The sequence below is a fragment of the Impatiens glandulifera genome, chromosome 1, assembly GCF_907164915.1.
Source record: "Impatiens glandulifera chromosome 1, dImpGla2.1, whole genome shotgun sequence".
NCBI classification, from domain to species: Eukaryota; Viridiplantae; Streptophyta; class Magnoliopsida; order Ericales; family Balsaminaceae; genus Impatiens; species Impatiens glandulifera.
The window spans coordinates 46800830-46823876 of NC_061862.1; the positions used below are offsets into that span (position 1 = coordinate 46800830).

The 23047-nt window shown below is 32.3% G+C and overlaps 4 protein-coding genes across 6 annotated transcripts; 2 read left to right on the plus strand and 2 right to left on the minus strand.

Moving 5' to 3' along the window:
* Positions 1–3982: 3982 nt before the first annotated feature.
* On the plus strand, positions 3983–6586 carry LOC124921618 (scarecrow-like protein 13). 2 transcript variants are annotated; one of them, XM_047462394.1, is made up of 2 exons: positions 3983–4046; positions 4938–6586. In XM_047462394.1, exon 2 carries the CDS (start codon positions 4991–4993, stop codon positions 6491–6493), a length of 1503 nt encoding a protein of 500 aa, XP_047318350.1. In that variant the 5' UTR covers positions 3983–4046; positions 4938–4990; the 3' UTR covers positions 6494–6586. The 2 variants fall into 2 exon arrangements, with proteins under 2 accessions (XP_047318350.1, XP_047318287.1); XM_047462331.1 differs by having other exon boundaries at positions 3995–4046; positions 4945–6586.
* A 2448-nt stretch (positions 6587–9034) lies between these two features.
* LOC124921769 (heterogeneous nuclear ribonucleoprotein 1-like) lies at positions 9035–10751 on the plus strand. Of its 2 annotated transcripts, XM_047462500.1 has the most exons (3): positions 9035–9312; positions 9454–9682; positions 9752–10750. In XM_047462500.1, the coding sequence occupies exons 2-3, from the start codon at positions 9461–9463 to the stop codon at positions 10463–10465; spliced, it is 936 nt and encodes a 311-aa protein (XP_047318456.1). In that variant the 5' UTR covers positions 9035–9312; positions 9454–9460; the 3' UTR covers positions 10466–10750. The 2 variants fall into 2 exon arrangements, with proteins under 2 accessions (XP_047318456.1, XP_047318521.1); XM_047462565.1 differs by lacking the exon at positions 9035–9312 and having other exon boundaries at positions 9456–9682; positions 9752–10751.
* On the minus strand, positions 10726–12218 carry LOC124921927 (ras-related protein RABA5a-like). The gene is made up of 2 exons (XM_047462665.1): positions 11318–12218; positions 10726–11234 (listed from the first exon to the last, which is right to left on the minus strand). The coding sequence occupies exons 1-2, from the start codon at positions 11649–11651 to the stop codon at positions 10906–10908; spliced, it is 663 nt and encodes a 220-aa protein (XP_047318621.1). The 5' UTR covers positions 11652–12218; the 3' UTR covers positions 10726–10905.
* Positions 12219–17879: 5661 nt separating this feature from the next.
* On the minus strand, positions 17880–19794 carry LOC124922016 (U-box domain-containing protein 4-like). Its single transcript, XM_047462773.1, has 2 exons — positions 18360–19794; positions 17880–18275 (listed from the first exon to the last, which is right to left on the minus strand). Exons 1-2 carry the CDS (start codon positions 19668–19670, stop codon positions 18207–18209), a joined length of 1380 nt encoding a protein of 459 aa, XP_047318729.1. The 5' UTR covers positions 19671–19794; the 3' UTR covers positions 17880–18206.
* Between the last annotated feature and the right edge of the window lie 3253 nt (positions 19795–23047).

The window sequence follows — 23047 nt, forward strand, 5'->3', positions numbered from 1 at the left end:
GATTCTGTGTTAATCCGTCCATAAACTTAAAACGGTTAAAAATAAAATTAAAAATGATATAGGTATGTTTGAACTCGCAAACTAACAAAACAAGTACAACTCTTTAACCAACTAAACTAATAACACTTTATATTTTAAATTCAATAACAAATTTGATGAACGCGGGATATTTTTAACTAACTAATATATATATATATAATGATTCTTAATTTTTAAAGTGTCCGGATTGTCGGGACGAGAGTTGTGGTTATTTTGGATATATATGTAAAATTAAATGGATATTTGGGTTGGATTCTGGGTTGACCCGCCCATAAACTTAAAACGGTTAAAAATAAAATAAAAAATGCTATAGGTATGCTTCGAACTCGCAACCTAATAAAACAAGTACAACTCTTTAACCAATTAGGCTAATAACACATTATATGTTAAATTAAACACCAAATTTGATGAACACGGGACATTTTTAATTAACTAATATATATATATATATATAATGATGCTTAATTTTGAAAGTGTCCGGATTGCCGGGTCGAGAGTTGTGGTTAATTTGGATATATATGTAAGAGTAAATTGATATTTGGATCGGATTTTGGGTTGACCCGTCATAAACTTCAAACGATGAAAAATAAAATTAAAAATGCTATATGTATGTTTTGAACTCGCAACCTAACAAAACAAATACAACTCTTTAACCAACTAAGCTAATAACACATTATATTTTAAATTTAATAACAAATTTGATGAACGCGGGACGTTGGAACAATATATTTTTATCCGTGTGCATCGCACGGGGATCTTCCTAGTTATAACTAAAACACATTAATCACAAGTGGTCTGATGGTTAAAGTGATCATATTTCACACTCGAGACTTGTGTTTGAATCTTTGCAAATGCAAATTTAATTAAATTATATTTGTGGATAAGAGGCCCACACTCAAGACAATAGTTCGAAATGATACTTGTTATCCTGATTAGTAATATGAGAAGTCAATTATGTAAGAAATTATACTTTTAGTTGATTGAGAAATAGGGATAAAATTAGTGAAGTAATGAGAAAAAAGTTAGATGAATGTCTCCTTATCAAATTTGTTATCCTGTTTCACTTTTTTTTTGATAAAAAAAAACAAAACAACGTTAAATGAGAGGAGTTTGATGACGACGACAAATATGTGAGTATTGTCTATTTTAAATTTGTAAATGTAATTTTATTTATTCTAACGACGCAGAAAGATTATGTTACTTAAGTTAATAATCATATAATAATTTATGCGAATATAGCACATTTATATATCATTTCTCATCATTTATATAATGATTCAAAAAATAATTTATTACTTTCATATTATTTATATAAATAAAGTAAAATCACATTCTAATTTGAATGATGCTTCAAAAAAGTTATTTAAATCATATAGCTTATCTTTCATTTTTTTTAATTAAATGAAAAAAGTCAAATTCAATATTTCTATTTCTATTTTAACTAGTAATAAAATAAATAAGATTATTGTTGATCTATTAAAGTCAAAAATGGGTACCATTGATTGGGAAATAAAAAATACATAAAATCTCAATCAACTCTAATCAGAGTTTATTTAGGGAAAAAATAGTTTAAGACTATTTGCTTTTATTTAAAGAATTTGAAGTATTTATAGAATCCTAAATAATATAAAAAAAATGTTCCAAATAAAGCATAGGATCGATGTTGAAATCTTTAAGTTTAATTCAATGTTTTATAATACAAGGCAATTACAGATGAAGTATGGTTAACTTCCATTTATTTACAGGCTTCCTTTAAAGCTTGGACTAAAATTAAGTGAATATTATTAAGTTAAATTAAATTCATTTTGAAATTTCAATTTATGGAAGTTAAATTTGACTCTTTATTATTAGTTTTTTCCACCATTTTTTTAATACACATCTTTTCATGTGTAACTTAGATTAGTTTATATAGAAGCTTTAAAAAAATATTTATATGATATCATGAATTGTCGTTTAATCACATAATAAAAATATTAAAAGAATAAATAAAAAGACTAGAATAATGATTTATAGATATAATCTCTAACTTATTATAATAAATTCAACTCAAGGATTAGTACATCTTTTTCGTTAGGAATCATTTCGGAAATTTCGCGACAGCCATAGTCAAGTTCAACCAACTTTTTCCTTGTCAAATTAATTAACTATTAAGATAGCTTGGGTTAATATATCTTAACAATTCAGTCATTTTAGAAGTTGAGGAAAGTCAAATTCATTTATTTGTAGTGTTTTAAATTAAACTTTAAAATATATGTTTGCATAATATTGACTTATAATCTAATTTTAATTTGATAAATAAAATGCACCTTGTCTATTAAAAAAAACAATAATATTTCATTTGACATAAATCACTTCCAATATCTCAAATTGTATATACTAAAAATATTTTGTTTACATAAATATTCACAATTATTCTTATTCTCTCTTATTTTAATGCCATTTATACTAATAGCATGTTAACTAGATAGAACCCTCCCTTATATGTTACATAGTAATTGTTTTCAAATAAGTCAAATGCTATCTCTACCATATTTGTAAATTTATGAATTATTCCATTTTTAAGTATGGAATCCATAAGTTATTTGAGTTTTATTAGGAATGTTAGTTGGATTTCTACCATATTTTATCAATAAATTAATGAAACCTTACACTTATGGTTGAGCACCATATTCTCAACACTGATTTTGTCGAGATTGTTATTTTGATTCGGATCGATCAAAAATCATATATAATTTCTATAACCGATTTTTTCTTTTTTTATGACTTTCGCTTAATAGTTCAACGGTTGAATGAAACATAATTTTTTGTTTAGAAAAAAATGTCAAATTAGGTGTTAAATATAGTGTACATGTTTTCTTAACCATTATTAATAGGACAATTTATAAGTTTATTTATTAATATTTGTTTAATTTTTAATAAAGAGTATAAAATGACCTATTTAATATTGTCACAATATTACATCATCATGATTTAATTTTAAAAAATCTTTAAAATTAAAATGGAAGGTAATTTATTGTTCTTATAAAGTTGTTTAAATCGTCATTCATATTATTTTATAGACCATTATTCAGATTTTATTGCGTTCTTATGTTAATTTGATATGATTTAAAAAATTAATTATGTAAATTAGTGTAATTTTTTTATAAATATAAAATAAAATGAATAATAATCAAAATTATAACAACGAAAACAAATAAATAAACTAAATACTTCATTCTATACATTTTTTTAATGGTCCATCCAAAATGATATAAATGAGAGTCGTTTAAGCTCAATGATAAAAACATTATAAAATTGAAAAAAAAACACAACACAAAATAGTTTACCAATGATCAAACAAAAACAACAAATTTTAAAGAGCACGGAAATCTTCAATATGCTTAATGAGTTCTCCAACTGCCTCAATTGATGTACCAAATAAAACCTCTGATTGTCATAATAATATAATTATGAATTAAACGATAGGTCGATAACGATCATTAAACATTCTACGATTTTTTTCGATAATGATCACTAAAAACAAATATAAATTTTGGTGACGAAATCCAATAAGTTGATCAAACCGATTCATTTGTACATGTCAAAATTCGGATAATAATTTATTTTGTTATAAACACTTTACTATTCACCTAACAATATCAAGTAATCTAACCACAAACATCCATACAATTTCGAGAGATTTTAAATTTAAGAAAAAAAATGATCTTAAATGTTAAAACAAATGAGACCTAAAACCCAAAACAATAAAAGGAAAAAGAGAAAACATTTGAAGAAAAAGAGTGGCAGGTGGCGGTAAAAAGTAAAAAATTATTGAATCCAAGAGGAGTAATGATTTGGACGTTATAATTGACCTTTAGAAGGGCAAGTTATGTAATTTATAGGGAATATTGAGGTCATTTGTTTATTAGTCGGCATCTAACTTCTTCTATTATTGAAAATGGCGTCTTGACAAAAACCAGAGAGAGAGAGAGAGAGAGAGGCTTTACGAAGTAGGAATCGAAGATCAGGTATGAACAAAGTTCGCCATTGATTTGTTGTTTCTGATTCTCTATTCGACATATGTGTTTGCTTAATGATTTTTCCTTTCGTGGTAACATAATTGGTTTATCTAATCGATTTTCGGATGTTAATACGAACTATTTATTGTCTTCTGTTAAGGATGCCTTTATGGGTTTGGAAATTCATGTTTGATTTGAAGTTTGGGATTTACAGAAAATTGATTCATCTTGTTCCATTTGTGAATGTAGAAATCAGTAAACAGAGAGATTAAAGATTCAGATAGAAGAAATGAATTGAATTGAAAGGAAGAAGAAAATCTGAAATTGTTTATCATCAAACCCTACCCTGTAATGATAAATTTTGAATTTGATAGAGTATAAAGTCGGGTATATATAGGGTTTTGGTATTAACAGTCTTTACTCAATCATATTTGTCTTTCAGTTAATTCAATTACACTTAACAATTGTTATATATTATTATTTGTTAGCACTGGTAGACTTGATTTCATTAGGGTCTTTGTAAGAAACAGAGTTTCTTCAATTTGAATACTTATTTGAAGATGTTCAATTAGTTTATAAGAATGTGAAATCTAAGTTCATGAATGGATCAGAAAATTGACAAACCGACCATTTGATATATGCTTGATAAGGGTCTTGATTGGGCCGGGGATTGATATTAGTCAAATAATCGAACCATCATTATCCAATATCACCCTTACTTATGACCCTTTTTCTCGATTTGCTTGGATTTCTGCAAATGTTAAGGACTTAGGATTGGTAGTGGAATGTTATTGATAGGCATCTTAGTATCAAGAATTTACAAAAGAGTTGTCAATTTGTGTTGCTACCTTTTTCTTTTCCTTTTTTTTTATCATAATGAACTTATTTTGTTACCATTAGTTCGCAGGGAACTTTGAAACAAACTGGCATTAGAATTTGGTGGCGCAGCGGAGATGCGGACGCAGCCCCAAAATCAAGGCAGTTACTACCACCATCAGCCTATAAAGAAAGTGGATCAATACTGCTACTCTTCTTTGCACATACTAAACAACAATATGTCCCCTGATCATAAACTTCCCCCACAAACTCAAATTTCTTTCCAGAGACAAGAAGATTCATACTTTACACTCGAGTCATCTACACTTTCTAGCTACCCGAGCCATGAATCCCCTCCTGCAGCGAGCGTCTCATCTAGCAGAACCCCCTTATCATCGCAAGAAGGTTCACAATCTCACAATTCAGACCCAACCCATAATTCTTGCAATAACACCCATGATTCCCCTGTTAGCAACTCTTCAACTTCAATTGTGGATGATAACGAAATCCTAGACTTGAAACAACTGCTTATCCGCTGCGCGGAAGCGATATCAAATGGTGAATTTTCGAAAGCGGTGAGGATGACTGAGACTCTAGAACACATGGTCTCGGTTTCAGGGGAGCCCTTTCAGAGGTTAGCCGCGTACGCGTTGGAGGGACTCAGAGCGAAGCTCCTATCCTCGGGAAACATAATCTACAAGAAGTTGAAATGCGATGAGCCAATCACAAGCTCTGAAATGATGTCATACATGTCCGTCTTATACCACATATGTCCTTATTACAAATTCGCATACACGTCCGCAAATATCATCATCATGGAAGCCACTCGAAACGAAAATCGAATCCACATTATTGATTTCTGCATTGCCCAAGGAAGCCAGTGGATGGACTTCATTAAGATGCTGGCAAAGCGGCCAAATGGGCCGCCTTCCCTTCGATTAACCGGAGTTGACGATTCCGACTCGTTCCACGCACGCGGAGGAGGAATGGATATAGTGGGGACTCGTCTTAAAGAAGTAGCCGATTCATGCAAAGTTCCGTTTGAATTCCATTCCGCGGGCATGTCAGGTTGTGATGTGGAACTCGAGAGGCTCGGAATCAGAACCGGAGAAGCCATAGCAGTGAACTTCCCATACATGTTGCACCACATGCCAGACGAGAGTGTGAACACTTGGAACCACAGGGACCGGTTAATAAGACTTGTGAAGAGTTTATCTCCGAAAGTGATGACACTAGTCGAGCAAGAATCGAATACGAATACTTCTCATTTCGTGGCGAGGTTTTGCGAGACTCTGGATTATTACAATGCCATGTTTGAATCTATAGAGGCGGGTTGTCCTAAAGACGATGATAAGAGGAGGATCAAAACAGAGGAGCATTGTGTGGCTCGGGATATTGTGAGTATAATAGCTTGCGAGGGAGAGGAAAGGGTGCAAAGACATGAACTATTTGGGAAGTGGAAGGCTAGGCTTATGATGGCCGGTTTTAGTCCTTGTCAATTGAACCCTTATGTGAGTATTGCAGTTAAGGAGATGCTTAAAAGAGAATTCAGTCCTAATTTCAAAACAGCAGAGATGAATGGAGCGTTATACCTCGGGTGGAAGAACAGAGCCATGGCGACTTGTTCTGCATGGAGATGAATTAGTGGTGCCAAAAGAGGTACAAACATATGTAAAGAAAGGAGAACCTAATTGGAGGTTGTTTCTAGTGATTAGGTTTCAAATTCTATAAAACTTGTTTAAATTCGTTTCATTTCTTTTTTTAAATGGTTCATGAAAAATTAAGAAATCAAAAGTCAAAAAAAATTAACATTCTCCAACCTACTCTTCGTTTTTTAGAACAAATTTCAAATAACAACATAATAATGACGTAGATATATTATATACATCGGTGTAATTATGTAGTTATGAAAATTTATAGTACAATTTTATTATATTTTTGTCTGAAAGCGCAAAAATACTACATTTAAATATTGATTTTAAAGTATGTCAAATATCAAGATTGATTTTAAAAAGTTAAATATTACGAATTTGATTCACATCTAAAACGATTTAAGTTGAAAGAAAATTTATGACATTATATGTATGCTAGATTTTTATATTAGGATTAAAAAAATGATTTACAAATATAAAAGAAGATAATTTGTTTATAAAGATAATTTGTTTTAGGGAAATTAGAATTAATAAAATGAAAGTGGGGAGTGTCAAAATTACATGCCTTCATATTTGATTCTAATTGAACACATTGATTTAATCAATAACTTTGTCAAATGTGGTATACTCACTTTAAATTATTAAACAACAAGAAGTGTATATATGTTCCTAAACTGACATTGAATTGAATTGAGGACCAAGTCACCTAGGTAGATGTTGATTCATTCTTTGCCTTTAAATGAAGCTAACAACACTTTGTTTAGTTTGACAATATAAATTAAACTATACAATCAAAACATTTATTAAAGTGTTCATTAGTTACAAACTTTAAATAACAATGGTCCTATAAAAATATTCTATTAAATATTTAATTTATTAGATTAAATTATCACAGTTAAATTGTCTTAACAAATATAAAATCAATCATATAACAAATTAAAAATTGAGACATCATCACAACCAAGCAACCACATTTATTTTTTAAAGAAAGTGTCATTTTATGACCACAAAAGTTCAAGGAGACGAAATTGAAAAGAAAAACACGAAAAAAGAGAGTATAATTTAAAAATAAAATACATGGTAATAGTTTAACTATTTTTACCTTTCTTTAAAGAGATGAATAACTATTGACATCGGTTCACGATTTTGATATCCCGACATGATCTTCATAAAAATAATAATGATATGGTTATTATTATTCTGATTGATTTAGCTTTAAACTTAAAGTCCTACTATTATTTTTTTAAGACAAATAATGAAGAGACATTCATTATTATCCGATCTACTTTCCTCACATAACCAAAGTTAGGTGGTGTGAAATATCGTCCAATAAATTCCAATAACACTAAATTGAGATAATCTAAACCAAGCAACCACATTATCTTTTAAGGAAGTATCATTTTATAAATAAAGTCGATCTTAAGATTACAAAAGCTTAAGTAGATGAAAGTGAAAAAATAATAGAGAACATAATAAAAAAAATAAAGCATATTTAAAAAAAATAGAGAGAGCAACGCTAACTTTATTACTAACCATCTTTAATGTTTTAAGAAGATCAACAATGAAACGTTTTAGAATTTTGATTGATTTAACTTTGAATTTAAAATCTTGATTACCTTTGTAAGATAATTCAAACGATAATAGACAATCAATGTTTCTCGAATGTGATCATTTTATCGGATACACACTTTTCATAACTCAAAGATATTGTTGGAGAATTGTGGAATGAATGTTACTATCCATATAATATCATATGCATCGTCACAATAAATTAGAATTTACGGCAAGCTAATTCTTCCTTTTAAACATATAGACTAAGGAGACACCTCTTCAAAACTAATTTGCATACAGATTTGTTTTTTAATACAATTTAGATCATGTGACTTTTTTTACATCATATCACCTCTAACAATAATTTGTTACATGGGTTTATTATAACATCTTCCATTATTAGATAACAATGAATTGGAACAGTAAAACACAAAGCCCAAGAATGATGAAACATAATACATGTTACCATGTCCTTACAATTGGAAGCTTCAATTTGAATTCTGTTGTTAACCTAGATAATAATGGAAGAAGAAACCTTCATGTAGGTCAAAATTCACATGTAATAATTCCCTAAATGTAATAATGGAGTAACCTATATACACTGTTTAAATAATTCCCTTCAATCATTATTAACTTATTATATTGTCACTCTCTTCTAATTAATTATATTTTATTAATTTTAGATTATGAATTATCTCAAATAATAATACCATAGTAAAAAAAAATTAAAATTATTCTAAAATCCCACTAAAAATGGATGCCATTACAAATGTTTTGGGATATGTGATCTTAACATAAATAAATAAAAAAATTGATTTGATGAAAAGAAAATATAAGAAAAAAAAGAGAAATTAGGAAGAAAATATAAAGTTTTATTTGAAAAAATGGGAAAATTCACCATCATCTTCTCTTCTTACAATAGAGAGGGTTAGCCGCTTAGCGCCACATTATAAATATTACAAACAATTTCAGATGTAAAAACCCATCATTTCATCGCCGCTGCCTCTCTTCCTTCACTCACTCTTTATCACTTGATGTCTTTGATCTTACTTCACCCATCTGGGTTTTCTTCAATTGGAAGAATCCTTTAAGCTCAAAGAAACTTAATTTTTAATCTGCTCCCTAAATTCCAATCAAAGTTTGAGTTTTTCTTGCTTTGCCAGGAATCTTTGTTTATTGGTACATCGGCTATCCATTGATCTAGTACCCGTTACTTAAGTTCACACTAGTTCCTACTAAGTGGATTCTTTGATAAGGTATGATTATCCTTCAATCTACATTACATTACATTACAATGGTTTCAGTTTGAATTCACAAGTTATTTTCCATTCCCTTTGTAATTTCATATTTGTGATTACTATTAGATCTGATATACTCATTTTCTGGTTGTGTAATAGGCAGAGAATGGAAATAGGACCAGGAAAGCTGTTTATAGGTGGTATTTCTTGGGAAACAAATGATGTTCGTCTGAAAGAATATTTCCAAGTTTATGGAGAGGTAATGGAAGCAGTGATAATGAAGGATAGGATCACCGGCAGGGCTCGAGGTTTCGGTTTTGTTGTTTTCGCAGATTCATCTGTTGCAGACAGAGTTGTTAAGGAAAAACACATAATAGATGGTCGAATGGTGAGTACATCAATTCATCATGTTCATTTCTTTCTTCCTTGTTCATGCTGAAATAGTTTGTATGTACAGGTTGAGGCAAAAAAGGCTATTCCTAGAGATGATCAAAGCATTAATGTAATGATAAAAAACAATGGCATCATTCATCCTGTTCGAACTAAAAAGATATTTGTTGGAGGATTGGCATCAACTGTTACCGAAACTGAATTCAAAAGGTATTTCGATCAGTTCGGAACTGTTACTGATGTAGTAGTTATGTATGATCACAATACACAAAGGCCTCGAGGGTTTGGATTCATAACTTATGACATAGAGGAAGCAGTTGAGAGAGTATTAATGAAAACCTTTCACGAATTGAATGGAAAAATGGTGGAAGTTAAGAAGGCTGTCCCTAAGGAGCTTTCTCCTACGGTTCCTAACCCAAACCGAAGTCATCATGCCATGAATAGAGTACTCGCAAACTTACTCAACACCTATACTACTAGATTGAGTCCAATTACAGTTGGGGAAAATGGGTATTATGGAATGGGACTGAATTTCGAGCCTGGCTTGAATAGACGTGTATTGAATTCCTTTTATGGTGGTAGTTCAAGCAGGTTTTTACCCAAAAACCAGAGTTTGTGGCTGAATAATGGCGGTCAGGATGAACTTACAGGTTCTATCTGGGGTTCTAACTATAATGGAGGGAATAGTCTTATTAGTCATAGAAGAAACGCGATGTATTTGGAATCGATGTGGAGGATGCCGTCTCTGGAATTCGAGAAATTTGATTTCCTAAGGGTCTGAAAATTTGAGTTCAAATGTTGGATCAAGCAGAGGTAAGAAAGGTGGTTGTTTTACAGTTGATAATATGCTTGTTTTATGAGATGATGCAGCAGAGATAGTAGTTACCTAATACATTACAGCTAATTGGATGAGTCTGAGTATTACAATTTCAAAACAATGTCGATTTTTTTTTTGTTTTTTTTGTTTTAGATCTCTTGTTCTTGTTAGTGGGATTGTATCGAACAAGATTGATTGATTTCTACGGGAAAATCTTTAATGGGTCCCTTGAATAAAAGTCCTTATTTTCATTATTTTTAAACAAAGTTTATTATCATGATCTCCAGGGAAATGGGAAAATTTCTTCTAAGCAAAAAAGAAAACATGAATTAAGGATTGTAATGAGAAAGGCTTTTTTTTTTTTTTTAAAACAATTTACATTTGACAAACATTGAAGAATTCTATCAAGAACAGCAACCGCTTCTTTCAGCCGAATCTCTGTCGGTTTCTCCTTTTAAAACGACAGTTTTTCCCGCCGCCCATGAAGGAGGAGTGCCCTGCCTCTTGAGTTCTTGCGACTGTATAACTTTCCGACTCAAAATCCGGTAGATTTCTCCGACAACCGTCTGAAAGGCAACGGCTACATTGGATGAATCAAGAGCAGATGTTTCGATGAAAAACAAGCTTTGTTCTTCAGCCAAAACCTTGGCTTCTTCTGTCGTCACCTCCCTGTCTTCTCTGAGATCTGACTTGTTACCGACAAGTATTGTGACAACATTCATATCCGAATGAGCTGTTCATAAGTAACCCTAACCCATATCAGAAAAATGATTCGAAGAAATATGGGATTGAGAAGTTGAAGAAGAAGATACATACAGTGAAGTTCTTTAAGCCATCTTCCAACGCTATCAAAGGTCTGTCTTTTACTGATATCATAAACAACAAGAGCACCAACTGCTCCTCTATAATAAGCAGACGTAATCGCCCTGAACCGTTCTTGGCCAGCCGTATCCCAAATCTGTGCCTTAACCATCTTCCCTTCAATTTCCAGTTTCTGGGTCTGAAACTCAACTCCAATCGTCGATTTCGAATTTGGGTAAAACTCATTTCTCGCAAACCTGGCCAGCAAATTTGATTTCCCAACAGCCGAATCGCCCAACAATACAATCTTGAAAAGATAATCCCCCTCCGTTGGATCATCTTCCGCCATTGTTGAACTCTCTGTAGGAGGATGGATAAAAGGGAAACAAACAGAGACTGTGTTCGTTTTATATAGAAAAAATTCCTCTCTCCGCTGCCATGAGTGGTCACAAGTTCTTATCCAGACATAAAAACATGTCGGGGGACCAATGATTAAGTAACTAGGTGACGAGAAGAGGAAGAAGGTAAAGATGATGAATTGAAGAAGAAGAAGAAGATGAAGATCTGAATGTAGGGAAATTAAAGGGAAGGGGTGAAGAGTGAAGAGAGTGGCAAGTGCTATAAATGGCACAGAAAATTGAATGGCATTAATGTCCCATTGTGGGAATGGCTGCAACAATCAGGAAATGTACAGTGGCTGCAGAGCCAGGTTGTCAGTTTTTATGGAGATTGCAAAATCCTGCAAATTATACACACACATTCACACACAAGAGAGAAAGAAGATGATGATGATCAAGTCTATAGATATATATAGAGACAAGCATAATGATTGTGATGATAGATTAATTAAAAGATTGATTTAGTCATATTGCTATGCCCCCACTCAAAGTGTACTAGTTGTACACAACTCTTTAAATAAAGAAACATATTAATAAATGCTATCTAGCTTCTAATATGATTTTGGCCTAAACCCTAAAAATCAACCCATCCCCACAAATGTTGCTCCTCTTTTAGCAATATTATATATTTCTTTCCATCCTATATATATAAATAGTATAGTTTCTTAGTTTCATTAACCTTATTCAATCAAGATTTTTGGATAATCCCTTTGGTGGAAGCTCTTGTAACAACTTATTCACAACTACAAACTTATTCATAACTACAATCGGATGACTATGTGAACAAATTTGGTTTGAGTCCTTGGGGTACACATTATATTTGTTGAAATTCTTGAGAATAAATTTACAATATTACAATTATAATATGTTTATGATACATAATCTTAGTATATCTTATAGTAATATATTCAACAAAAGAAAATTATATATTTATGTCTTGATATTAGGAAATCAGATTAATAGAAAAGAAAATTAAATATTTTGTTATGAAAATACAATTAGGAAAATATGGTAAAAATATTTTGGAGAACTATCAAAGAAATCTGGACAAGATATTGATATTAACTTAATTTAATTGAAACTTATTTAAAAGTACAGTCGAACACTTTAGAAAGTTAAGTGTTTGTTTTGAGAACATCGTTTCCTTGTAAATTGTTTATGAGTTTTCATTATAAGAGAATCATTGTAATATTCCTGTAACATTCTTGATAATACAGTTGAGAGTCTATTGTGTTTCGAAAATGAATGTAGGCATGTTTCGAGTCTCTTGTGTTCGCGTTCTTTACTTGATTTTTTTTTCATTTCCACAAGTGTTGTGTTGTTATTTTTGCATTAAAGAATATTTCATCTCCTGATATCCCAAAACAGTAGTGTGGTGAATTCGATATGTTTAGATATCCAATGAGTAGGAAATGAGTTAAAACAAAATGGTAATCATTCATGTAAGTGGGAAGATAGTGGTTGAGAAATTGGCAGCACAACAGTACACTATGAGGTATTTTTGCGTTCAACTCAATTAGCACATCAACATCCAATTGCCACAACTAGCACATACTTAGCACATCCATGTTTTAAATGAGACTGGAACTTAGATGTCATGGTATATGATAAACCCTTAATTAGTCCAATGCTCTTATCCTTGATCTATCAATGGTTGGCTGTGGGTCATTTTCCTACATAGAATTGGATGAATGTGTTTCAACTATATATAATGTTCTCTTTAATGGGTGGATGTAGACATGTAGTTTTCTCTTCCTTTTCATTTCTTATGGTGAGTTGGATCATTTTGTTAATCTCTTGTAGATTGGAGTGTTTAAATACTTTTAGTAGATATATTAATTTATAGTAAAACTATAAAGAAATAAATTATGAAAACGCGGGACAACATAAACGGATATAAAAAGAAAAAGAAAGTTGAAGACAATTAAATTAATTTATAAAATTAACTAATAACTTAGTAGTAAAATCCAATAACTAATGTCTTCAGGTCATTAATTCGAGTTTTCGCGGGGACCATTTATAAAAAAAATTACATTGTTTGAAATATCTCTAAGACCTTTCATTTGCATGCCTCATTATGACTTCTTCTTTTTATTTATTTTTAGCAAATCCAAAATCATTTATGATAGTTCAAAACCAGGATTTAGTTCCTTTTCATTCTGATATGAACTAAATAACTAACTATGAAAGATGGTTTCTTTAAACCTAGGTCCCCATGCATTGGGTGAGTTGTCCTTAGTTTGAAAATAATTTGTTTTTCCCTCTCTTTGGTTGTATGAATTATTAGATGTAGACTATATATCAAAGGGAGATGGTTTTCTTTAATCACCGGTCCCCAATACATTGAATGAGGAGGTATACACGTTTCAATATGTTTGCTTGAGGGTCAGAACCAATGTTAATGATAGCAAAAAAGAGGCTATTACATCTTTTAATGATTGGTAGTAGGAGAATTGAAAGTGATTGAGACACACCTTAAATCAATATGGGTAAATCCTTAAATTAGATAATAATTAGAGCAAAAGCGAACCGGTGAAGAATGTCGATGAAAACACGGAGGAGGGGACTTGAAATGCGTATAATTTGCGACAATTCTAATATTATACAAAGTTTTAATTCTGAAAAATGATAATTGGTGCACTTTAAGATTCTATTGTGTAGTTGCTAAGTTGTAAGATTGTTATGAGGGAGGTGTGGCAACTGGCAAATCCTTTCAGTCCTAAAGCTATTATTATTGATCCATCATCCATGTGTTGTCAAACATCTTGGCCAGCCTTCAGTAGCTTGCTTCCAAGTCAACTTTTTATTTAATTTTTCAATAAGGAAGTTTGTATTTATGAAATTCTTACCTATATATATATATACTTTGCAATAAAAATAAAAATGTTCAACTTCAAAGAAAGAAAGAAAAAATCTACAAAAATGAAGATTATAATGAATTAAAAATTGAGGAAACGACACCATATATATATAGTGACAATTAATAAAACTACTAAACACGAACTATGTTTATGAAGCTTCTACCACAAATTATTATGTAATTTTGAAGTTACAACAAAATACCAACAACTAAATAATGCAAAAAAAAAAAGAATTTAAAAAAAAATTACCAAAAACAAACTTAGAGCGAAGAAAAAAATAAAAGTGAGAAACAAAGTGTGGCCAAAAATTTCTACAAAATTTAAGTCTCCATTAAATTAGCTAGACATTTGGTGTAGCTCATTAAGAATACCACTATGAATTAGAATGAAAGTCCATTGTTTATTTAGATCCACTAAACTAACAACTTCAATATATGAATTCTAGCAACCCGCAATTAGGGATGGCAATGGGGCGGTTCGGGGCGGGAAATGCAATTACCATCCCCGCACCGTTTTAATTTCGGGGATTTTTTTAATACCATCCCCGCCCCGTTCGGTTTTTTTCGGTTTCGGGGAATCCCACGGGGCACCGCTATTAATTTTTATTTTAAAAAAATAAATAAAAATTATACAATAAAATTATATAAACGAATTTTTTAATATAATATATATTGTAATATATTAAAATTTTATATTATTATAAAGAAATAATTTTAATACTCTTATAAAATATAGTAAATAATTAAATATATTGGTAATTTAATATATTTAATTATGTTTATGGTATTCGGGGCAGAATCGGGGTGAAAACGGGGTGAAATCGGGGCGGGTCGGGGCGGGGGACACAAATACCATCCCCGCCCCATCCTCGTTCGGTTTCGGGGAAAAACCGTCCCAAACGGGGCAATTCGATTCGGTTTTCGCGGGGCGGTTTCAAATTGTCATCCTTACCCGCAATAATACCTAATAAATTTCGGTGAAACACCAAAGTTAGATTCCAAATGTTAATATATAAACATCTTGATCAAGCAAAAAAGATAAGAAGTTGTTTACTTGACTTAACAACAAATTAATGTGAGAATATCGGCTAGCAATAACACAATTTCTTCATTGATCACTTATATCGAAAACAAAAAGATATTTGGTCGACTATAATCTTACAACTTCCTCCAAGAACATTCAATATCTAGGTGATGCAAGTTCATAATATGGAAGAAGTAAATTATACCCAAAAATTCACTCTTTCAATTTCTTACAAAGGGATCATACTAAAAAATCAGAGTTTGGTTGACTTTATTTTTGATTTTATTGCATTAGAGAAAGCTTTAAAGGATTCACTATTTACATGAAAATTCACCAGTTTCTATCATGTCTGATACTTGGAAATTTTGAGGAGTCAACTTCAAAGTAATGTCAGCATGAGATTCTTCTTTCAATACCAAAGTCCAGAAGAAGATCCTAGCACATATTTTCCCTAGAAAATCAAGTTCATCTTCATTAGCTGAATGAATCCATCATCTCTGGAATGTCAGGAAGATCCTGTTGTTCATATCAAAAGTCCATTAGGTCATCTGATCATTTTTCAGACCCAATATATATAGTTCCAGCTGATTGTTCTCCAGTTTTCAATGTTCTTCCCTTTATTGTCAAACTGTGCTTTTAGTATTGCAGTTTGGGTATGAATCTTACAATTTGTATCCATTCTTTTTCTAATCACTTTTTTTTTTCATTTTCTTTTCTAAACTACACACCTTTTAATCATTATTCTCTCTAAATTTACAAATTATTTAATTTTATAAATATAAAATATAAAATATATGCATATAATTAAAAAAAATCAACTTAAATATTATATATTATAATAAAAATTAACTTAAATATCATACATTAAAATAAATTACATTACAAGATAAGAAAGAAGTCAAATTATTACAAAACTTTAAAATAGAATACATATTTTATCAAAATAATACATTATATAAATATTAAAATTAAATATATTACAAAAATATTAAAATTAAATATATTAAATAAAAATAAAAATTAAATACATTAGTAAAGAAATTAATTATTGCAAAACTTATTAAAATAAAATATATAATATGTTAAGCTATTTTATTTTATTTTATGTATAAAATTTAAGTTAGTTTTTATTTTAGTTATTTAATTTAGTGGGTTTAATTTCAATTATATATGTTTTTTTTATATTTATAAAATTAAATAATTTGTTAATTTATAAAGAAATCTGGATAATTTGGACAATAAGTATAAAAATGTGGAAAAGAAAATTGAAGAAGTGGACAAAACATAAATGGATCTAGAGGTAAAATCACTCTTTCTAAAATGAATGAATTTATAGATTCAAAACAAAGGAAATACTTTTATTGAATTGATTAACTTTTTTAATGTAAGTATCAATTGTCTTTTAAAATAATTCTAAATTTGAAATTAAAATTCCACGCTAATTAATTTTTAAATGATATATGGAGTTCTGCCTAATAATTTTATACATATCTATGTTTCTTGAAATTGATGAATTCAATAACTGTTTACAAATGTCAAGAATAAGGGCTTGTTATCATATGATTCATATGAAAGTTGAATTACTATTTAAAACACCCCAAGTTAAAAGTTTGGAAGTAATAATGGTGTTTTCTATTCTAATAGTCAAAATAAATTTTTTTCTTAATTTTCATTTTTTTGGCAAGATGGGTTGCCTACAATTACATTACATGGGATATGTTTATATGTTGATAACATAATATATGATATGAAAACCCATAAGATGTAATTATAACTTCTAAAAGAAAACATGTGAAATGTCAAAGGTAAAGCTAGTTAGGTTATGTTATAAAAGGACCTTTACACCTGAATTTGTGAAAAGAAAATTGATGAAACCCTTATAAGAAAGAATTCTAAGTAGAAATAAAGCTGGTTACATTTTAGTTTCTTAGATAAATTTTGCCCTATTAAGTATTAGACCTAACCAAAGATGTAAAGGGTATAATAAGAGGGTAGATGTTAAGTTTGAGAAAATAAGTGAGATGAAATGATGAAAGGAATAAAGAGGGTAACAGTGAGAGTGGGCCAATTATCCACCGTCCTTTTGCAACAAACAACCAAAGATGGGGTGACCCTACCCTAAACCCTACCCTACACAACCCAAACCCTACCCTACCCTATATTACTGCACCTTGCACCTGCTACTACTGCTGCACCCACCACCCCACCTACCAACTAATGCAAATGCAATCCAACCATCAAAACACTCTAGACTAAGAACAACATCAAGAACTAACTAACAAGAAGAAGAAGAAGTAACAAAACACTATCATTTTGCTTCTGAGAGCAAGCCAAAGAATTTGTCTCCCCCTTACAATAATAATATATCACAACACAAACATAAAATAAAACCCATCATCACACAACCAATAACAAAGAACAACAACAACAACACAGTTTTCCCATTTCAAAGCAAGAAGAAAACACACCAACCATAAGAAAAAACCCTAGAAAAAAACTGTCATACTAATATAAGAAAGAAACCAAACCCACTCTATACAAACTAAATGCCTATTCTTTATATACACTCACTCTCTTTATATTACTAACTAAAGTCAGATACCATCTTCTTCTTCTTCTTCACTAAGGACTTGAAGAAGTAGATGCTTCATCCCTCGGCCCTCTCCTCAAGTACTTGAGCAAAGTTTCAGCCTACATAATCACCAAAAGTCAGCCAATATGCAAATTATTAACTAATCAATTACTTAACCTCAAATCAAAACACAAAACACACACCTTGTTCTTGGCTTTGGCTGTTCCACTCTGAGACAGAGCAGCCAAAGGAGGTATTCCACCTTCTCTTACTAACAGTCCTCTGTTTCTCACTGAATCACAACAAAGTTGCAGCAATGTCACCACAGCAAACTCCTTCCCTTTCCCTGATCCATCCTCCATAGCTTCAACAAGAACAGGAATCCCACCTTCTTCAACCATAGACTCTTTCCCTTCAGCTATCGCAGCAAGGCTACTCAACACAACCATCGCTTTCTCCGCCATCCCATTACCCTGATCCGCTACAAGCTCCACCAGTGCTCTAACCGCGCCGGCTGCAACTGCTCTCTCCTTATTCATGTTCACCGAACACAGCTTATACAGAGCTGTTAATGCGTCCTTCTTCCCCCTATTAGACCCGTTTATCAGTAGTGAAACTAGAGGCGGAATAGCGCCGCAAACGCCGATCGTTGTCTTGTTTTCTTCGATCAGAGATAGGTTAAGCAGAGCACAAGCGGCGTTCTGCTTCGATGTCGCGGTTCCGGTCTTTAAGACGTATATTAGAGATTTTATCGCGCCGGATTTCGTGATTAGAGCTATGTTACCCTCGTGGAGAGACAGATTTAGTAGGGCTGTCACCGCGTGTTCTTGAGTCCATGGATCGCTGCTTCGTAGAAGAGGAATTAAGGCAGGAACAGCGCCGGATTCGCCGATTAGGGCCCGATTGTCGGCTCGGTTTTTAGCTAGGAGTCTTAATTTTGCGGCGGCAGAACGCTTTACGGCGGTGGATGCTGATTGAAGGCCGTCGATGCAGATCTTAACCGTGGGTTGAAGATCTTCAGGTGAAATACTCTCGATAATCTCAGTTGAGAAGTTCTCTCTATCCAGAAACCCAGTGCAAGGCTCGGTTTCGACATCTGGGTTTGGATCAGATGGGTTTTCCGACGAAGGGATGGTAGCTAACCTCTGTAATTCACCGGAAATATCACTGCTACAGGCTGAGAAGTCGCTGAAGGCGTGAGAAAGCTCTAGAAAGTTTTCCTCATCTTCCTCGGAAAATGATTTAGTAGAAGTTTTATGGGTTTTAGCTGCGAGCTCTCCCAGATGCAAATCGACGACGGAATCAGTGAGATTCTCGGGGAAAGTGGTAGTGTCGGCAATAGAACTGGAGAAGGAACAGGATCGGTCGCTCTGGTAATAATTGGAGCGGACTGTTCGCATGGAGCGGCCGAGGGACCTCTGGATCTTGACGGAGGAAAGTGCAGAAGGTGAATAGATGGTCCGAGTGATGGGAAGACGAGTGGAACTGGATTGGGAATCCTCCAAGGACACCATGGCTGGGTATCTTAGTGAAGAAGAAGAAGATTAAAGTAAGATGATCGATCGATCAGGGAAGAAGAATCATGGGCGTGGGAATTGTTAAAGAGAAATAATTCTGTGGCAGGAAGAAGAGCTTTGGATAAAAAGGGTATGAGATTATTAATGGCGGATTTATAATTGAACATCTTCTTTTCAGCTCAACGCGCTCACACACTTCTACCGATAAATTGCCGGCGGGACCCACTCCAAGTGTGCTTAACCTCGAACTTGTTTATTCATAATAAATGGGCTTTTATTTATTTTTATTATTATTTTTAATTTTATTCTCTTTCTTTATTTATTTATTTGCACAATTACTATGATAATATTTTAAAAATATTAGGTTAAAATGTAGGCAACGAATCTAATAATTAAAGTTGGGACTTGTTTAAAATTTATTTAAGCTGGACTTGAATTTTTTTAGAAAAATTATGATGGAAAGATATATTAAAGTTTTACCTTTTACAAATAAGGAAATAAATATTGAATTAAATTTAAAAAAATTAAAAAATTAAAATGTTATGTCACATATTTAGTGTAATTTTTTTTTGGATGGGCTTAATTAATCTAAGTTAGACTAATGTAGATATGCTTTTGAATTTGTACTGAACAATTAATAAACATTTTATATTACTTTTAACATTAAAATATTATTATTATTATAATTATTTAGTTGTAATTATTATTAATATGAGTAATGAGACGTTGGGGGTAGCGACTCCACATCGAACTCCACCGAACTCCACCTAGCAGCCTAACAGTCACCTAACAGTCACGTGAAAAAAATAAGGTACAGTGAAAAAAAATTATCATGTAGAAAGTTAGAATAAGAAAATTATGTTCAAGACAGAATGTTCCCGAACATGGCCATTATCGGGACAAAATGCTTTCTTTATTCTATTAATATTGATGTAATTGACTAAATATATTCTTAAGGTATCGTCTCTTTAAAATTATTAAAATATAATTCTTTGTCTTGCTTATATTTTTATGTTTTGTTATAAAATTTATAATTTGAGAGAAGATCCATTAAATGAAATAACAAACATAATGTAGCAAATCATTTGTGTAAATGTTAATGTCATTAATTAAACTTTATATAAAAATAAATAAATTTAATCATTAAAAAATTAATTTAGTGATAAGGGAGAGAAAGTAGGGTTATCGAAGGTTGGAACCAAGTTTGGTGTGGAGGTCTGTGGTTGTGCGTCTGCAAGAAGAGTTATATGATAAAGAATGTTGATTTTCTTCATTAAGGGTGAAAGTAGGGTTGTCGAAGGTTGCAACCAAATTTGGTGTGGAGGTCGGTGGTTGTGCGTCTGCAAGAAGAGTTATATGATAAAGAATGTTGATTTTCTTCATTAAGGGTGGATGTAAGGTTCACTTGGTCAATGATCACCCGTAGGTGAGGGTGGACTCGTTCCTGTCATTGTCATTGTCATTTAGAAGGGCATTGGGGGAGCTGTATATGTGTGCAAACCGCCGATAATCACTCGAGTGTTTTGTTAGGATTTGTATCTCCCAAATCCTACCAGCTGAAAACAATCTGTAAAAACACAAGAAAGAAGAACACAAGAACACACAGATTTATAGTGGTTCACTCAAATTGAGCTACATCCACTTCAGCCACCACCAGATTTACTATGAAGAAGAAGAAGGAATACAGAGTTTTTGCCTTACACTTTATCTCTCTAGAATTCTGTCTACCAAATGTAAACCCTTAATAATTACATATTTATAGGGTAAACATTCAGGTAATAAACCTAAATAACTTTGGTCAGGCCCAAGCCCAAAACCAAAAAAGATAAACCCAATAAGCTCTAATTAACAATGTAGAGTTTATTATAAGTGTAGGCTCCATAACTCAACAATCTCCCACTTGGAGACTAACTTCATCATCTCTCGATCGGTAGTGGCTTTCCATTCGGTTTCTTAACGAAGAAGACCAACTGAAGTTACACACAACTTCAGTTTCTCATTTGTCACAATTTTCGTCAACATATCAGCTGGATTCTCACTCCCGGGAATCTTCTCAAGAGCTAATACTCCATCTTCTAAAGCTGACCGGATGAAATGATAATGAACCTATATATGCTTCGTCCTGCCATGATAAACAGTATTCTTTGCCAAATGAATGGCACTTTGACTGTCGCATCGCAACACACTTCCCTCGTAGTCTTGACCCAATTCTCGCAAAAAGGTTGTGACCACATCATCTCCTTAGCAGCTTCTGTCACAGCAACATACTCTGCCTCACAACTAGAAAGAGCAACAATCTTCTGCAATTTTGAAACCCAACTGATTGCAGTACCTCCCAGAGTATAAATGTACCCTGTTGTGCTCTTCCTACTATCAACATCACCACCATTGTCAGCATCAACATATCCTTCCAAACCCATATTAGACTTTCGAAAACACAAAGCAAGACCCGTACTTCCTCTTAAGTATCGTAGTATCCACTTTACTGATTCCCAATGTTGTCTACCCGGATTGCTCATGAATCTGCTAACAACTCCCACTGCATGTGCTATGTCTCGTCTTGTGCAAACCATCGCATACATAATACAACCAATGGCAGAGGCATATGGAACAATTGCCATGTAATTTTTCTCCTCCTCTGTTGAAGGCGACTGATCTTTAGATAGTCTGAAGTGACTAGCTAAGGGGGTAGTAACTGGTTTTGCATCATACAAGTTGCACCTGCTAAGAACTTTCTTCACATATTCTTCTTGTGAAAGCTTGAGAACTTCTTCATCCCTGAAAATTCTCATCCCAAGGATTTGTTTTGCAGCACCCAAATCCTTCATTGCAGACTCCCACTTAACTGATTCATCACACTGTTTTGCTTCCTCATAACATTCAGGTTCACCTTTATCTGTCAACAAGATATAGTTCAGAGATAGAGACCATCTCTCAACTGGTTTTTGATTTATACATTTGTAAATCAATGGTTGAATAATACAGTAAAAATAAATCCTATATGGTATCAGAGCTCCACGACGAAAGTCTAGATTTACTAATATTCTCAACTGTATAACTGGTGTTTGCTGATTTACCTCTAGGGCCACGTTCTCAACGATTTCATCTTCAACAACACATTGTTCTTCTTCGACAATCGGTATATATTCAGCTGAAAATTCTCTCAAATCGACTGTACCAATCTCTTCCAACTTGAAATCACCACCTGATGTCTTCCCAACACAATCTTTGTAGAGAACCTGTTCATTGAAGATAACATTTCTGCTACGAATGATCTTCCGATTTTGATTATCCCAGAAACGATAACCAAACTCGATATCACCATAACCAATGAAAAAACATTTATTAGACTTTGGATCAAGCTTGCTCCTATC

Excerpts from the sequence above, each read along its gene's own strand:
- LOC124921618 (XM_047462394.1), top strand. The coding sequence starts at position 4,991 with ATGCGGACGCAGCCCCAAAATCAAGGCAGTTACTACCACCATCAGCCT.
- LOC124921769 (XM_047462500.1), top strand. The coding sequence starts at position 9,461 with ATGGAAATAGGACCAGGAAAGCTGTTTATAGGTGGTATTTCTTGGGAA. Across the intron at positions 9,683-9,751 it reads ACATAATAGATGGTCGAATG|GTTGAGGCAAAAAAGGCTAT; the intron begins GTGAGTACATCA and ends TTGTATGTACAG.
- LOC124921927 (XM_047462665.1), bottom strand. The coding sequence starts at position 11,651 with ATGGCGGAAGATGATCCAACGGAGGGGGATTATCTTTTCAAGATTGTA. Across the intron at positions 11,235-11,317 it reads ATGGCTTAAAGAACTTCACT|CTCATTCGGATATGAATGTT; the intron begins GTATGTATCTTC and ends ACTTATGAACAG.
- LOC124922016 (XM_047462773.1), bottom strand. The coding sequence starts at position 19,670 with ATGGTGTCCTTGGAGGATTCCCAATCCAGTTCCACTCGTCTTCCCATC. Across the intron at positions 18,276-18,359 it reads CAGCCAAAGCCAAGAACAAG|GCTGAAACTTTGCTCAAGTA; the intron begins GTGTGTGTTTTG and ends GTGATTATGTAG.